The 14,678-nt window shown below is 39.6% G+C and overlaps 3 protein-coding genes across 9 annotated transcripts in view; 2 read left to right on the top strand and 1 right to left on the bottom strand.

Annotated features, from left to right (window-relative positions):
* LOC138203021 (voltage-dependent R-type calcium channel subunit alpha-1E-like) overlaps positions 1 to 1,886 on the top strand; it is a 52,190-nt gene extending 50,304 nt beyond the window's left edge. For all 4 annotated transcript variants that reach the window (XM_069157506.1, XM_069157505.1, XM_069157507.1 and 1 more), the window contains one exon: positions 66 to 1,886. In XM_069157506.1, coding sequence (XP_069013607.1) covers positions 66 to 590 — 525 coding nt within the window. In that variant the 3' untranslated portion in view covers positions 591 to 1,886. The remainder of the gene's footprint in view (positions 1 to 65) is intronic.
* A 2,306-nt stretch (positions 1,887 to 4,192) lies between these two features.
* On the top strand, positions 4,193 to 9,369 carry LOC138203020 (RING finger protein 11-like). The gene is made up of 3 exons (XM_069157503.1): positions 4,193 to 4,856; positions 6,044 to 6,213; positions 7,015 to 9,369. The coding sequence occupies exons 1-3, from the start codon at positions 4,734 to 4,736 to the stop codon at positions 7,184 to 7,186; spliced, it is 465 nt and encodes a 154-aa protein (XP_069013604.1). The 5' UTR covers positions 4,193 to 4,733; the 3' UTR covers positions 7,187 to 9,369.
* A 1,199-nt stretch (positions 9,370 to 10,568) lies between these two features.
* rpe65a (retinoid isomerohydrolase RPE65 a) lies at positions 10,569 to 14,267 on the bottom strand. 4 transcript variants are annotated; one of them, XM_069158036.1, is made up of 14 exons: positions 14,257 to 14,267; positions 13,864 to 13,950; positions 13,566 to 13,712; positions 13,196 to 13,303; positions 12,919 to 13,060; positions 12,684 to 12,831; positions 12,211 to 12,292; positions 11,971 to 12,103; positions 11,716 to 11,855; positions 11,484 to 11,613; positions 11,272 to 11,386; positions 11,085 to 11,179; positions 10,888 to 10,999; positions 10,569 to 10,797 (listed from the first exon to the last, which is right to left on the bottom strand). In XM_069158036.1, exons 1-14 carry the CDS (start codon positions 14,265 to 14,267, stop codon positions 10,652 to 10,654), a joined length of 1,596 nt encoding a protein of 531 aa, XP_069014137.1. In that variant the 3' UTR covers positions 10,569 to 10,651. The 4 variants fall into 4 exon arrangements, with proteins under 4 accessions (XP_069014137.1, XP_069014136.1, XP_069014135.1 ...); XM_069158035.1 differs by having other exon boundaries at positions 13,566 to 13,716; positions 13,868 to 13,950; XM_069158034.1 differs by lacking the exon at positions 14,257 to 14,267 and having other exon boundaries at positions 13,566 to 13,716; positions 13,868 to 13,973.
* Between the last annotated feature and the right edge of the window lie 411 nt (positions 14,268 to 14,678).

The raw sequence follows: 14,678 nt of genomic DNA, 5'->3' as shown, positions 1-14,678 counted from the left end.
AGGTGAGACTGTTGTCATCTACCAGGTGATTATGTACTCCATCTTTTCTTTCTTCTTGTTTCCAGGGCAACAGCTCGGACAGTCCGGTGCCCTCCACCTCGGAGTCCAGCACGCCCAGCGGCCGTCGACCTCTATCACAGACTCCGACCCGCTCTCGTCCTCACATCTCCTACTCTCCGCTCGTGTGTCGCACACAAGCCGCCGTCGGTGAAGATGAAGATGAGCAGGGCAGCCCACAGACCATGAGGCGGGGCAAGCCTACATGGGAGACCCAAGAGGAAATAGAAGGGGACAGGCGAAGCGAGGCCGGCCTGCACCCGTCCCCACCTCGACGCTACCCCTCAGAGCCCTTCCTGGCTTCACAAGAGGACGACCACAGCCCAGACCCCTCTGGTCCCATGGAGACGTTGACCTTCGAGGCGGCTGTGGCCTGCAGCCTGGGACGCTCAAACACCATCAGCTCGGCCCGCCCACGCTTGCGGACTGGCTGGCAGGTCCCCAATGGACACTTTAGGAAGCGTCTGCCGCAGACGACCTCAGTCGCGGGCTGCGACCCTCTCAGCGACACAGAGGAGGACGACAGGTGCTAGGGACAGGAGGCACAGCTCGAGGGAGGAGGCAGAGTCCCAGAGAGGTGTCAAAGTGAAGGTTAACATGACTCTTTCTGCATCAGTGCTTCAAGGCCATGAGCTCTCTGGGTGTTTGGTGAAATGTGAACCCAAAATGATGAAGAACAATACTTCCTGAAACTGTAGTTGCCAATTCACACAGAACACTGACAATTAATAAGGTCTATTTCCTGACTCGTACTTGATGATAGAGAGTAATAATATATCTCAAATATTCGCAGGATACCGAAAAAAAACTGAAATGAATGGATCAAATTATGTCATTTGTGTCAATAGTTATTTTCATTCCTGAAGATGTTTCTAAATGAATTCAGTGTTGCTCTAAACAGTATTTATCTGTGGGGTGTGTGAATATGTAACTACATTTTCTTATAAATTAATTGTTTTTGTAAATACATTGTGACCATCACACCATTGCCATTTATTAGACCAGATAAATACAACAAGCCATCACGATGAGGCAATCTGATACTTCACCAGACAATGTGGATACTAATACACTCAATAATGCTGGATTTTTTTTACAGTATGAATGAATGTGCAGGGGAAAAACTGCCTGATTTCCCCCATCATTTCTCTTTTTGGTATTAACCATGATAAGTTGTGAGATATGAATACAGTTATAGAATAACATAGAAAAGATGCTTACTTGTTATTTCACCATACATTAATGTTGAATTATGCCTCCACCAAACTTCAGACCTTTATAATTTCTGAAGTTTGAAACAGTCTTTTACTTTTGTTTTTTACCAGTCTGAACCCTTTAAATGAGAACTTTTCCCAGCAATTATAATCCATATTTGATTTTGTCCATGAACTGACATGAAAACAAAATGATTTTTCATCTATTTTAATTTTTTCTTAATTATGAATATTGTACGAACCATTGTGGGCGATGACTGTAGAAACCCTGCAGGCACACCGTGACACATTTTGCTTCGAAACTCAACATTGCTCTATTACTTACTAATAATGTACAGAGAAATTATGCTGTTTGTAACATTTAGAGAGGAAAAACAATAAAAAAAAACAATAAAAAAAAGTATCAGCTGACGAGCTTTAAAGGTAAAGGCATCCTTGGAAATGTTATTTTAAGGTTTGTGTATTTGTTTTATTTGCCTGAAGAGGGCCAATTCTGTGAAACTCACTTAACCAAAAACATGGAGATTTGTTTAATAAGTTCCTGGAATGCAAATACTTTGTGGGTTTTTATGTGTACAATAGCTGTATATACAAATAAATGTGTCCTCCAGTTGCCTCTGTTATTGGATGTCTTTTTATTTCTCATTTTATCAAGGTGCAAAAACCTTTAAAAAAAAAAAAAAAAAAGCTTCATCAGTGAGGCCCTGAGGCCCTTAGAGCTGTGATGACAACGACCACAGAAATCTGCCCAGGTGCATTTGGAAACTGTCAGTCTTTACATTTACGATATGTGTTCGTGGTAAACACTCAACGATTCTCTGACAGCTGCAGATACTCATTGTGGTACAGACTCTCATATTGTCAAAGCTAGACAATGATTTCCTCTCGTGTGTCCGTCCCTAGCAATCTGATACACAATAATGAGGTTTGTATATTACAAACTTAGCAGTACAGTGCTGGTCAGGAGAGGGTTTAATGAAACACATTCTGTAAAGAGGTCAGTAGGTGGCGTAAGGGGTCAAATAAGTCATAGATCCTTACCTTTGGTAAAAGAACCAATACTTATGTAAGTAAAATCCTTCATTACAAATGTTACTTCAGTGGAAGTATAGAGCTTTGATGAACAAAATCGACTTAAAGAATCAAAAGTAAAAGTCTTTGTTCCTAAAAAGTTACAGTATTAACCTTCCTGCTGCGCTCGGGTCTTTCGTGACCCGTTTTCACAGCCATTTTGATGCAACGAAAGACCCGAGTACAGCAGGAAGGTTAAGATTGATGCCTCAAGATGTAAGTTGTAGCTGAAAGGTAGAGCGACTTCTAACTACTTTATTGGGTAGTCGAATTCAATGGTTCCCAACCTAGGGGTTAAACCTCTACAAGGGGCTACAAAATAAATGTGAGATGTCATTAGATAATTAACGGGAGAGAAAAGAGGGAAAAAAAAAACTTCGTAAGTTATTTTATTTTGTGGAGTCGTGATGCCTTTTTAAAATGAAATATCTAATAATTTAACTTATTCAGTCCTCAAACAGTTAAATACAACCAATTTATTGACATCTGAAATCTGACAAGGTGGCCCAAACCAGACATTATAGTAGTACAGTATATATAGTCCTTATAGGATAAGCACAGGTGTAAAAAAACAAAACAAATTAGCGAAGGCTGGATCTCATTCAGCTGCAATTTTGGTATGGTGTGTGTCCACTCTGTGTCATCCTGTAACTGTGATATTTAAATAGAACCGAGTCATTGTTGATGTTATTAGTAACACCTGTATCATATGAGTCCAAATGTCTGCTGTGAAAAAGGCCTACCACACATGTAAGCTATCGGTCTTATTTGTTTGTGTGGTTTGTGACTCCAATTTCAAGCTAAGCAGAAGTTTTACTGGTAAGAATAAGTTACAATATCTGAGTAGACTCAAGAGTTGAGAGTCAAGTTGTAAACATGTTCTGTAAAATCTAAATTGTGTTTAAAAAAATAGCTATCAAGATGATATGGTTTACAGTCAAATTCATGTTTGAGCCTTTCAAAATACATCATAATATTCACAGGACAGATTTAAATTTTGCTTATTTATTTTTTGCTCATTAATGCAAACAGTCTTACAAAAAACTGCCATCAATATTAGTGATGCAACAAATAAAACCATTAATAAAGTATATGCGGTTAAGGTTCATATACTGTATAAGATAAGACTAAGAAGAAAGAAGAAAATTCCCATGCAGCATTTTGAAAGAAATATTAAAATTTTGCTTTGAGTGATGGAAGTGATTAAGAAAGGATAAGAAAGAGATTCTGTTCATTATTTAAACTGTATACAGCTCATATCACTATCAACCGTTTCTGAAATGAAAACATTTGCAGGGTTTACGTATGTTACTCAGGATTCGAAAATCTACTTCTCCAAATCAGATATGAAGAACATCACATTTCCTATGACATTGCCATTTTATTGGTATATCCAACTAAGTCCACTTGTACACTTTTTGTTGGTTTGTTTGACATTGATATTTTAATGAGGTTGATCTTTGGTTAGTTTGCACCTTTTGTTTTAATATTTCCTACGTCTTACTGTTGTTTTTGTTTTGCCTTTGTAAAGTGTATCGGGTACATGTTCCATTATGATTGTGCACTATAGATAACACGTTTTATCACAATTTCTTCAATTAACTAAGATGTTTTTCATCTGACTAATGACATAAAACGATCGATACTTTTACACCTATTATTTATAATAATTAATTTAGGAAATTACTTCGTATTAATCATTCATATGATTTATCAATCATTCATAAATGATTAAATTAAATTATCATGATTATTTTATTTCTATCATTGAAAAGGGGCGGGACTTCGGCGCTCTCTCGGGACTACGCAAATGAAATGATCCAATCAGCGCTCAGACTGACACGCTGACGTCATATCCAACGGACCGATAACATGTCCTCCGGGTGAAGAAAGAGCTAGCAAGGAAGCAAAGTGTTTAATGTTACTCACGAAGTTTAAAGGCGGGGATGTCTCTGTATTTAAACACCCAGACAGCTCAGTGTTACGGCCGAAGCCGCTGCTGAGGTAGATATTTTTTTGCAGAAATTGTGGGTGTTGCAAAGGAATGAGTGACACTTAGCGAGGAAGTCGCCCAGCTGGCTAGGCTGCTAGCCGTCGTTAGCACGGGAGTTTCTTTTGTTTTGTTTGCCAGGTGTAAACATGCAGCGACGCTGAGAGTGGACATCGACATCCGACGTGCACGTAGGAGTTTTCAAACCATGTTAAGAGTGTCTTCGGTGGTAGGTAGCTGAACTGTAAATCGATAGTTTCTGGGATATCAGAAAGACTAAAAAAAAAAAAAAAAAACTAAAAAAAAAAAAACTAACATTAGCCACCGAAAAAAAAAGCAACTCGAGCAGCAGAGATCTGCCTTTTTGACGTCGACCAGGAAAAGAGCGGCGACACGAAGACATGGGCAACTGTCTCAAGTCTCCGACTTCAGACGACATTTCTCTGCTTCACGAATCCCAGTCGGACAGGGCGAGTTTCGGCGACGGGACCGACCCGGACCTGGAGCCGCCTCCTCCGTACCAGGTGAGAGGCTGCTGGACGTCCAGGTTCATAATCCAGGAAGAATTCATGCTGCTGTCAAATATGCGGATCAATCAGACACTTCTGGCATTACAGCTTCCATGTGTTTTCATTATTTGCTGTTCTTATTCGGTTAAGAGTTTCACACACGAACGACAGCTGGCTGTGAGATTATTGTTAGTTTAGAGACGCTAGATTTACTAGTTTGTACGCAATACGAAGTGTTACTACGGTTTTATGCCATCAGGTACTGCACTTGAGTACTTGGGAGGTACTTGTACTTTGAGTATTTCCGTCCTGTGTTACTTTATACTTCTACTCCACTAAATGTTGAAGACAAATGTTGCTCTTCTTACTTCTTTCCATTTGGATGACGGCTTCAGTTCCCAGTTTCTTTTAAGATGGTAGTTTTTCATACCTTTCCTGTCTGCTAAAAACCAAGGTGTACCTCCAAATTTGGTGAATGTGATTTTCAACATTTGTGATAAGCTGAAGTTTTAAATTTTCCCTTACGGGCTGAGAAAAGTATCCCACTTAATAAACCTCGATAAACTATTTTAAACCCCACTTCGACTGGCTGGAAAAAAGATCCCATCTGAAAACAGGTCTGTTTTACGGAGACTCGTGGTTCTCCGAGGACAGCGCAGCGACAAACATGAAATGATTTGACTAAATATGTTGTGTTACTGTAGAATGAAATAACCAACCACATGTAAAGTAAAGAAGTTAACATGAACTCAACCTTAAATAATTGCAGCAGCAAAATGCACATTAATGCAGCATTTAAAATTGTTCCAAAAGCACTGACAGGGAAGCATTTATAATGTAGTTTTACTACTTAAAGTAAATGTTTCTTGTAGTACTTACATACTTTTACTTGTGGGAAATGTTCACAGTGTATTATTACAGTACCTGGATACTTCTTCCAACACTCCTTGTAATTCATCTTCTAGTCAGGTATAATCACCTCTACACCTGAATAAACAAGAGACTTTCAGGTCGCTCTCACTACATGGTGTGTCCAAAATAACCAGACCAGCTGCTCCTTTTTTTTTTTTCCATCTTCTCCCTGCACACACAGCCTGAGCAGTCAGATCACTTTTTTTTTTTCTTTTTTTTTTCTTTCTGGACAAAGTGAGCTGATTTAGGAGGATATCTGCGTTGTTTCATCTTGTTGTTTCTGTTGCCAGGAGCAGGCTCACATGCCGATGTACCACCCCACGCCCAGTCAGGCCCGTCTGGCCACGCAGCTTACGGAGGAGGAGCAGATCCGCATAGCTCAGCGCATCGGCCTCATCCAGCACCTCCCTAAGGGCGTTTACGACGGAGGTCAAAGTGGCTCAGAGAAAAAGATCAGAGAGTGAGTGTTTTTCAGTTTTGCATATCAGATGTTTACACCAAGCAAGGCTGCAGCCATCAGGTTGCAAACAGACCACAAACTAATTCAGATTCAACACCTCAACGTTGTGACACGTTAAAGATGTGATTGCCACTGCTGTCTTTGATGTCCAGAGGGATTCATGATGTCATCTCTGAAAAACAAAGTATTAGTCATAAACTTACAATACGTACAGGTTAAGCAGAAACTGGATTATTTTACTGTTGCTGAAACGACTACAGATGACAGAATATTCGTGATCATTTTTCTAAACTATAAATTGTATGAACAGACTGTATTTAGAATTGAAGATGTCGCATGTTACAGACTTTGACTGAGAAAAAGTTGACTTTGGGCTAAATAAATTAAAGTGACTTGAAAGACTAAACAAAAAATAATTTGATTCTTTGATAATTGCTATATTGTAAGTTGTAGCCCCCATTATCAGTAAAATCATCTGTAAGGTAAATACATATGTAAATGTTAATTTAGACAAGACAGATAGAATACATCAGCACTTCATCAGTCTCAGCTTAGAAAATCAGCAAAAACTGTCATTAGAAAAGTTGTAATTGGAGAAAATGTGCCATTTTTATTTAATGAATAGTTGTATGATTATTGATGATCATAATTGTCAGTCCTCTACATCAACGGATTCATGATTTCAGTTCTACTTGGACTTACTGCGACTTAAGACCACAAAAACAGGACAAGTGAAAGTTATAGAAAAATGTTGTTCCATGATTTCTTTGTATTCAAGCTCTTTATTTCCTCTGTTTTCAGGTGCGTGATCTGTATGCTGGACTTTGTTTATGGAGACCCCATTCGGTTCTTGCCTTGTATGCACATCTACCATATGGACTGTATAGACGACTGGCTGATGAGATCCTTCACCTGCCCCTCCTGCATGGAGCCTGTTGATGCTGCCCTGCTCTCCACCTATGAGACCAACTGAACCCCTCCACCCCCCCACCCACATCCCCTCCCCCCACCCACATGCTTAGATAAAACCCGGTCCCCTCTCCCGTCCCCCAAACCCAACAGCAACCCTCTTGTAGAGTGAGAGGAGCTGTTAAAAAAAGAAAAGAAAAGAAAAAAAAATTGTCAGCTGTCGTCTTGCACTTTGAAAATTTAAATATTCACTCACCTAACGTTGGCCTTTCATGCCCCCAGGTCTGATGCTGAATAAGCTGGTCTTAAACATCACAATGATTGTGTTTGTACGTGTTGGTCATGCTGAGGCAGCGTCCAGTGTTGCTGCTTACGACGGACACGTAGGGTTTTTGTGTGCGTGCGCGCGTGTGAGCTGTTTTGGTGACTACATTTCCACTTGAGCTGGTCTCGGTGGCGTTTCTCCTCAGAAAATCCCGGTTCACCTTCATTTGCAGTCGATCATGATTAAAACGGACAACTCGGTTAACAAATTATTGACCAGCAAGGCAGAGAGGTCTTGCTGTATTCGTTGAATTCAATTTGAGGTTTCCTGCGGCCACAGTAATCGAAGCATTTGATCTCTCAAGCATGCTCTCACATTACAATGGCCCGACACTTTGGAAATATGGGAACACTCAACTGAAGCTGTTGGTGTAGAAGAAACTGAAGGTTAGGAGTACAAAAAAAAAAATACACACACACTTTCCAGAAATCACCCAAAAGTGTAAAAGTAAACAGTGTTCTACTTTATGGAAATAATAGCTACATGATATTTGTCTTTTAAAACAATGTTATTAGTTGAAGGGAAGAAAAAAAAAAAACAACAACCAGATGTTTGCAATGTGAATGTTTGACCAGACGATGTGTAAAGTAGCTGACAGCCAATGTAAAGGGCTCATTTGTGCATGGGCAGGTGGACGAGTCCGTCAAAAATTAGAAATGCTTGCACACACTTTTCATCTGATCCAGAGATTTGCACTTTACCTATAGGACATTATCTAAAACAATATATTAATATATGTACCTTATAACCTTGCACTATCAAGACTTCATTCCTTTATCTCCTCAGATGCAAAAGTTATATAGCTGATAAAGATATTTTCAGAGTTGCCAGTCAGTAGTCACATACCACGTTGAAGTAAGCCTGAAAATGCATTTCATGAAATCTGTGATTCAGTAGTGTGAGCTTTTGTTTTTGTTTTTTGGATTCTTGTGTGAAGTGAAGGGACAGAGGCTTGCTCGAGTTTAAAGGAATAGTTTGACATTTTGGTACATTTGATACAAACTCGTTCAGTTTCTTGTCAAAATTTGGCTGAAAAGAATGATGATGTCACCTTTGTGCATTAAATACAGAGGTGACGGTTAGTTTAGCATAAAGGCTGGAAACAGGGAAACCGCTAGCGAGGCTATACAGGGGGAGTTACGTGCTGTTCAACAACAAATCGTACGTGTACACATTAACAAATAAGTTATTTAGTACATTTAAAGGTGCTGGTTGGCCAGCTTTGAAACTTTGCACAGAGCCAGGTTAGCTGTTTCCCCCTGATTCCAGTCTGTATGCTAAGCTAAGCTAAGCTAAGGGCTTCCACGATCCAGCTTGAAACTTACATGGAGACCTGACACTTATATCACATCCTTTATCTCTTGGCCAGAAAATAAATAATGTTGAACTATTCCTTTAATCAAAAAGGAAGAAAGAGGCTCATTTGTGGTGAAGCTGTTTTAATTTGAATCCACTTTAGTGCAGTTTTGCTCTGTATATGTCATGTTTATTGTTTTCTTATGATATAATTTATGTCCCTGTTTTATTTCTGTAGCAGTAGTTACAATCATTGCTTTCTTTTGGGTTTGGTGGTGGTGTTTTTTTTTGTTGTCTTTTTCAGTTACTTTGACATGTTTTTGTTACATTTGTGTGAAACCTGCTGGTATTTAGGACATAGTAGCTGTTACACTGGTCTCAGTCTGACTGCAAACCTCTGTCCCAGCTGAACTTCAGAGTGTGAGAGACATCTCTTGTGGCGAGTTAAAAAAAAAAACAGAGATATCATGGTTTCCACTGAGCTTTTCCTTTTGCGTGTTTTTCAATTTGAGTTTATTCTGAAAATTAATATTTCCTGTAATCTTGTTTTATTTCTTTATTTCTCTATATTTTTTTGGAAGGCTAAGAAGCCTTCATGTAAAAAAATAAAGAGGAGAAAAACTGCATTTGGTTTTGTTTTGATTAAAATACAGGCAGTCAACCTCCTTCTTGTATGAAAAAGTCTGCTCCATCAACCAGTGAAAGCCAGTAAAGCGTGCACAGCGGCAGATTAGTGGCCCTGTGATTACCAAAATAAGAGATTACAGAATACACAAATGCAAAATTGGGCCTTTCATTAATGCAATCCTAAAATCTGGCAGTGGAGTGGAAAACGTGACTACATAATCTGGCTCATTCGATTGACTGATGAAGCAAGAAAGCCAAAACCACACTGGCAATGGTTAATGTTTTGTTTCTTCAGCTTGCATCAGCTGTGAAGGAAACATGTGAGTCTAATTGCCTGTACCAGATGTTGTTTTGGTTGTTTTATTTATGTGACGCATAAATATCTTGAGATTATACCTACAAAAATAGGAGGTAAATCCTCAATTTATATAAAGTAACATGTGGCTTCCATCGGGTCATGACATTTTATATAAAGGGCCACACATCCATCTTTATCTTGGCTGATCTTTAAAAAGACTAACTGATTGCAACATGCTCTTTCTTTGGTTCTTCCGATTAAGCACTAGAACTAATCAGCTTTGCAGTGCTGCAAGATCTGCATGCTTTTGCTTTTTAGATTAGCTTCGGACAACTTTGAGCAACACGATACGGACAGACAGGGGAAGGTCATTTGTTCGAAACGTGGTCACAATGCGATTTTTTTGTGGCGACATTTTAAATTTCTGCAAATATCTTAAGAATTTAGTCCGAAGGATTAATTTGACTACTTGTGTTTGCTGTAAAGTCAGCTGATGCGTCATATATCGAGAAATATTTTTGTTTTAAGAAAACATTACAAATGTAGACAGGATCCCCCTTTATAAAACTTGTTTTTGTCTCAGAGGGCAGCATTACAGAGGATTGCACCTCAAATGAAGGACAGGATCACTCGTCATGTCGTTACCCTGCTACTTATTTGGTAGCAAATACATTTCATACATACATCCATACATTTAATCTTGGTACGATGAAACATTTACATGTGAACATCCATATTGGGTTTTTTTTTACCAATAATGTAAATTCAGGTTTAGACATTCTAGTTGGGACATGGCATCATGGCTTAGGAAGCATTCATCAACCTACACTGACAGCAAATAAGGACATACAGTCATTTTCTCCAAAAAAAACTTTATTTTTTCTGACAGTGATACTTTTTGTCTTTATCATTGTTCTAATTCTAAGTGGCAATCGATAACCCAGTTATGGTTGACTACTGACGATACCCCGAGCAGTGCATCATTAGGGTTTGTACATCCCGTGGAAGGTGACAGGAATGCTGCAATCCACCTCTGCCCTGGCCACCTCAGACAGATCTTTGGAGTTGAGGATGAGAAGGTATGCTGGTCTCTGGGAGCCGGGAGCCGCCACGATCGTAAGCAGCACTCCTGTAGGGATCAGCACACACCAGACTTGCTTAACAAAACCCATTGAATTAGCAAGAATTGACCTCAAAACAGTTGGTAAATTTGACTTACCATCATCCTCATCTACCGCATCAGGAGTCTGAACAAACAGGGGCTCCGAGGGGTAGGAGTCAGGCTCTTGCCATACCCAGGTCTCCCTGGTCTTCACATTCAACTTGCAGATCTACACACAAGTTGGAAAAAAAAATCAACAAAACAGCCTGTTTTCTAGTTTTCTGAATCTAAAAACTGCTATTTTACTCTCTTACCCTGTCTGGTATGAAATGGTTGAGGCCCAGGCCGTAGGCGTATGAGTAGTTCTTCCCTCCGAACCTCTGGTAGTTAATCTGAGGAAACTCAAAGGCTACAAAGCCCCAAAAATATTAAATGAGTACACAATGCAGATACTTCAAGTGGCTATTAAAAAAACTTGTGTCCTTGTGGGTGTGTTGGTACCTTGACGGGGTCCAGAGAACAGCACCTCAGGTTCCAGCCAGATTGTCCCATCAGCGTGCATCGTAGCTGTAGCTGTGGTGTAGGGCAGGCTCACGAGGTTCTTCCCCTGCTCCTCCTACATCGTCCACAACATGGTGAGAACAAATAAAATTAGGCTTTGCATTTATAGGAGGAAGTTTGTGTCCCTGTGATGCGGAAAACTGAAGGCTCACCTTGTTGACGTCCAGGGGAATTACATATCTGCGCACCTCCGGCTGGGGCGCCATCATGGCCGCCTTCTTCACCTCGTCCCAGTTGGCTCTCAGGTTGGCCAACCAGAGGTAGTTGTAAACAAACTCAAAACTGTGAGAAAGAAAGGATAATGAACAACAATATCTCTATCAAGCCAATATTCAAACGTTATATGGAAAGGGGTAAATATGAGCGCAAAATTGATTCAGTTACCCTTTCCATGAACAAATGTCGAAAACAATGAATCCTTGGTCCTCATAGGTGTTGATGTGATGGAACATGCCAATGGCTGCTCCTTTAAACTTGAGATCAATGTACTCTCCTGGTTCTTTCTTGGCAATATGGAACAAGGTCTAAAAGAAATTACATCAAAAGAGATATCATGAGATTTTGGGAGGAGAACTGTTGATCACGTGTGTTTGGTGCATTTAAAACCACCAAAGATATCAATCTACTCAGAGTTCTTACTCCTTGGCTCTCGTTGGACTCAAAGCAGTCCATGTAGTTGGAGCCACGGATGCTCCAGGCACCCAGGAACTTCAGCAGGTTGATTTTCACCGGAGTCTCCACAAAGACAAAGTAGTTTTCTGACATGCCAAAGCTGAGATTGGTAAAAAAAAAAAAAAGAAAAAGAAATAAAAGACAATATATAAACAGGGACTTAATGCTGTAAGACTGATGGCCTATTAACACAAACAAAAAACACACCTGTGCACATAAGAGGGTTTGAACCTCTCAGCGCTGGGGATCTGCACCACCACCTTAGACTTCTCAACAGGATCAGATTTATCTAAGAATGAAAATGTTGTGATATTTGAAAGGGATCGCTGTGATTTCTTAAAAAAAAACAAAAACTAAACATGCACGTTTCTCATTTTGTTTCTCTCTGTCTGACAGTATCATCTTTTTCCAACTCTTCCTTAAATCAATATGATGTTTACACTAAGAGAAATGCTTAAACACTAGAACAGCTTTTTTTTTTTTCTGTTTTGATGCAGACATGTTAGGAAATCTGCACTAGAAATCAATTGCAGATTTACAACTTTTGGACGCCGGACCAGACATTTTAACCCCGAATTAATCATTTACCAGGTTATATTTGGTATAAATGGAGCTGAGTTTAATGAAAGGCCACTGTTGTTCCAGAGTCTATTTGTGCGACATGCAGCAATGGTCTGAACCTTTCTGTGTGGGTGGGGTCCTGACAATGTTGTAGGCCAGTGATGCTCCTTTTCCCATGCAGTTTCCAATGTTGTACACAGTACCATCTTTCTCAATGTGAGGGTGGGCTGTCACTCCATTGATGTTGACATAGTTGCACATATCAACCTGCACAGAAAATAAAAGGTTTTTATTATTCCAAGTAGGCAAATTCAGAAGTTAAAAGTGCTCTATGAGCTTATTGTGTTCATGTACCTTCTTCAGTGTCTCCAAGGTTTCAGTGTTTACTTTAGTGAGGTAGTTGGTTTCTGTTACAGCATAGAAATCCTCACCGATAGGGTAGACATTCACCAAGGCGTTGTCTGTGACCTCAACACCTTTGAAGTAAGAGAAAAACCTGCAAAAACAAAGAATTTGTGGCTTAATAGACAACTACAATTGGCAAACAAATAGAAACTTTGATGCAATTTTAATTTGCATTCGACAGTAAAAAGAATCCAGATGACAAGAAAATTTTGCATGGTCAACTAACCTGGAGAAAATATTTTTGCAGGGATCAGGGTACGCAAATGTACCAAACTCAGTGATCACCACACGCTTCTCTGTAATGGCTCGCACATAAGCATCTGTCCTGATGAACCTGAGTGGAGAAAAGAGTCAAAAATAATTTCAGCCTAAAAATCTGTATACCTGAACACAGCCATGTGTTTGCAGCTGTGTTTCATTCACAAGTGTTTATTCTCTATCTTATAAATCTAAATCCAACAGTCAGCCTAAACATGAGAAATCAATTTGCAGGGAAACTTTTTTTTAATGCAGATGTGAAATGTCCTGTTAATGTAAATCATCCAAATAGCCTGAAAAGAGTGACTGAGCCGGGGCCCTTGTCCTTTAAGTCTTACTTTCGAAAGTAGGTGACCTCGCCATTCTTGAAGTCAAATTTGTGCATGAGTGCCTGTCCATCAAAGAGGTGATAGAAGGGCTCATCTCCAATCTCAAAGAGCCCTGGTCCCAAACGGAGAAGACTTCCCTTCAGAAATGAAGGAATCCTTCCTGTAAGAGCAATCAGAGTTGATCAGGTTGTAAAGAAACATTTAAAAAGATTTAAGTAGTACTTTAAGTAATTTCACACACAGTGCAATCAGTGCAATGTGAAACAAATATTTGCTTGTTGTCTATTTCTGTCTGAAAGATGCAAACAAACCTGTGACTGTTGCCGGAAGAGGCTCAGAGAGCTCTTCGCATGTCTCAAAAATCTTCTTGTAGGTGCCAGCTGGGTGTTCAAATCTGTTATCACAGAGTAAAGACATCAACATATGATGCAGCCCAGTAAATTAAAGTTGATGAATTTTCAGCAAGGGAAATGTACGTGTGTGGAAGTTTAATTGAAAACAGTATTTCTGACGGTTTGTGCAGTTCAAGGTCTCAGATTTCAGCATGAGATTTGAAGTCTCACAGGAGCTTAAAATACTGCAGACACTCAAACTATTCAAGTCACCGTGTAAAAGTCCCATGATCACGTTAAAGAAATGTCTATATATAAACAGCTGAATAACAGGTTATGAGATACATAACAGTTGATTGTAAACTCACCGGCTGACCATGTTTCTTCCTTGTTGTGACAACTCACAAAGCAAACTCTTGAGAAAACCTCTGGTCACTTCTGAACTGGAAGCCTCTGAATTCCTTGTGGATTTGGGGTATTTATTCGTCTGGTCCTCCTCATAGTCACCGCAATCTGGGCTTTAAACCTTTCTCCTGGCCAATCATGTCACACCGTGAACAAGAATCCCATTGTGTCAATATCCTCTGTTGGATGACTCAGTGGCTGCCCCTCTGAAACCGGATTTATTGCAGAGAATATGCATTGCACAGAATGATGATGGCTCAAGTGTTGCAATTGTACATGTGATTTTTTTTTTTCAATTGAATCTACTGTTCAGATTTTTCCTTAAGATATAATAATTCTGAGTCACACAATGTGCAGGATATTTGACAGAAAACACACACTGACA

The sequence above is a fragment of the Embiotoca jacksoni genome, unplaced genomic scaffold (genome assembly GCF_022577435.1).
Source record: "Embiotoca jacksoni isolate LCO1_2020_lvr unplaced genomic scaffold, fEmbJac1.0.p SCAF_22, whole genome shotgun sequence".
In the NCBI taxonomy this organism is placed as follows: domain Eukaryota; kingdom Metazoa; phylum Chordata; class Actinopteri; family Embiotocidae; genus Embiotoca; species Embiotoca jacksoni.
This window is presented reverse-complemented; position numbering and strand designations above follow the sequence as displayed.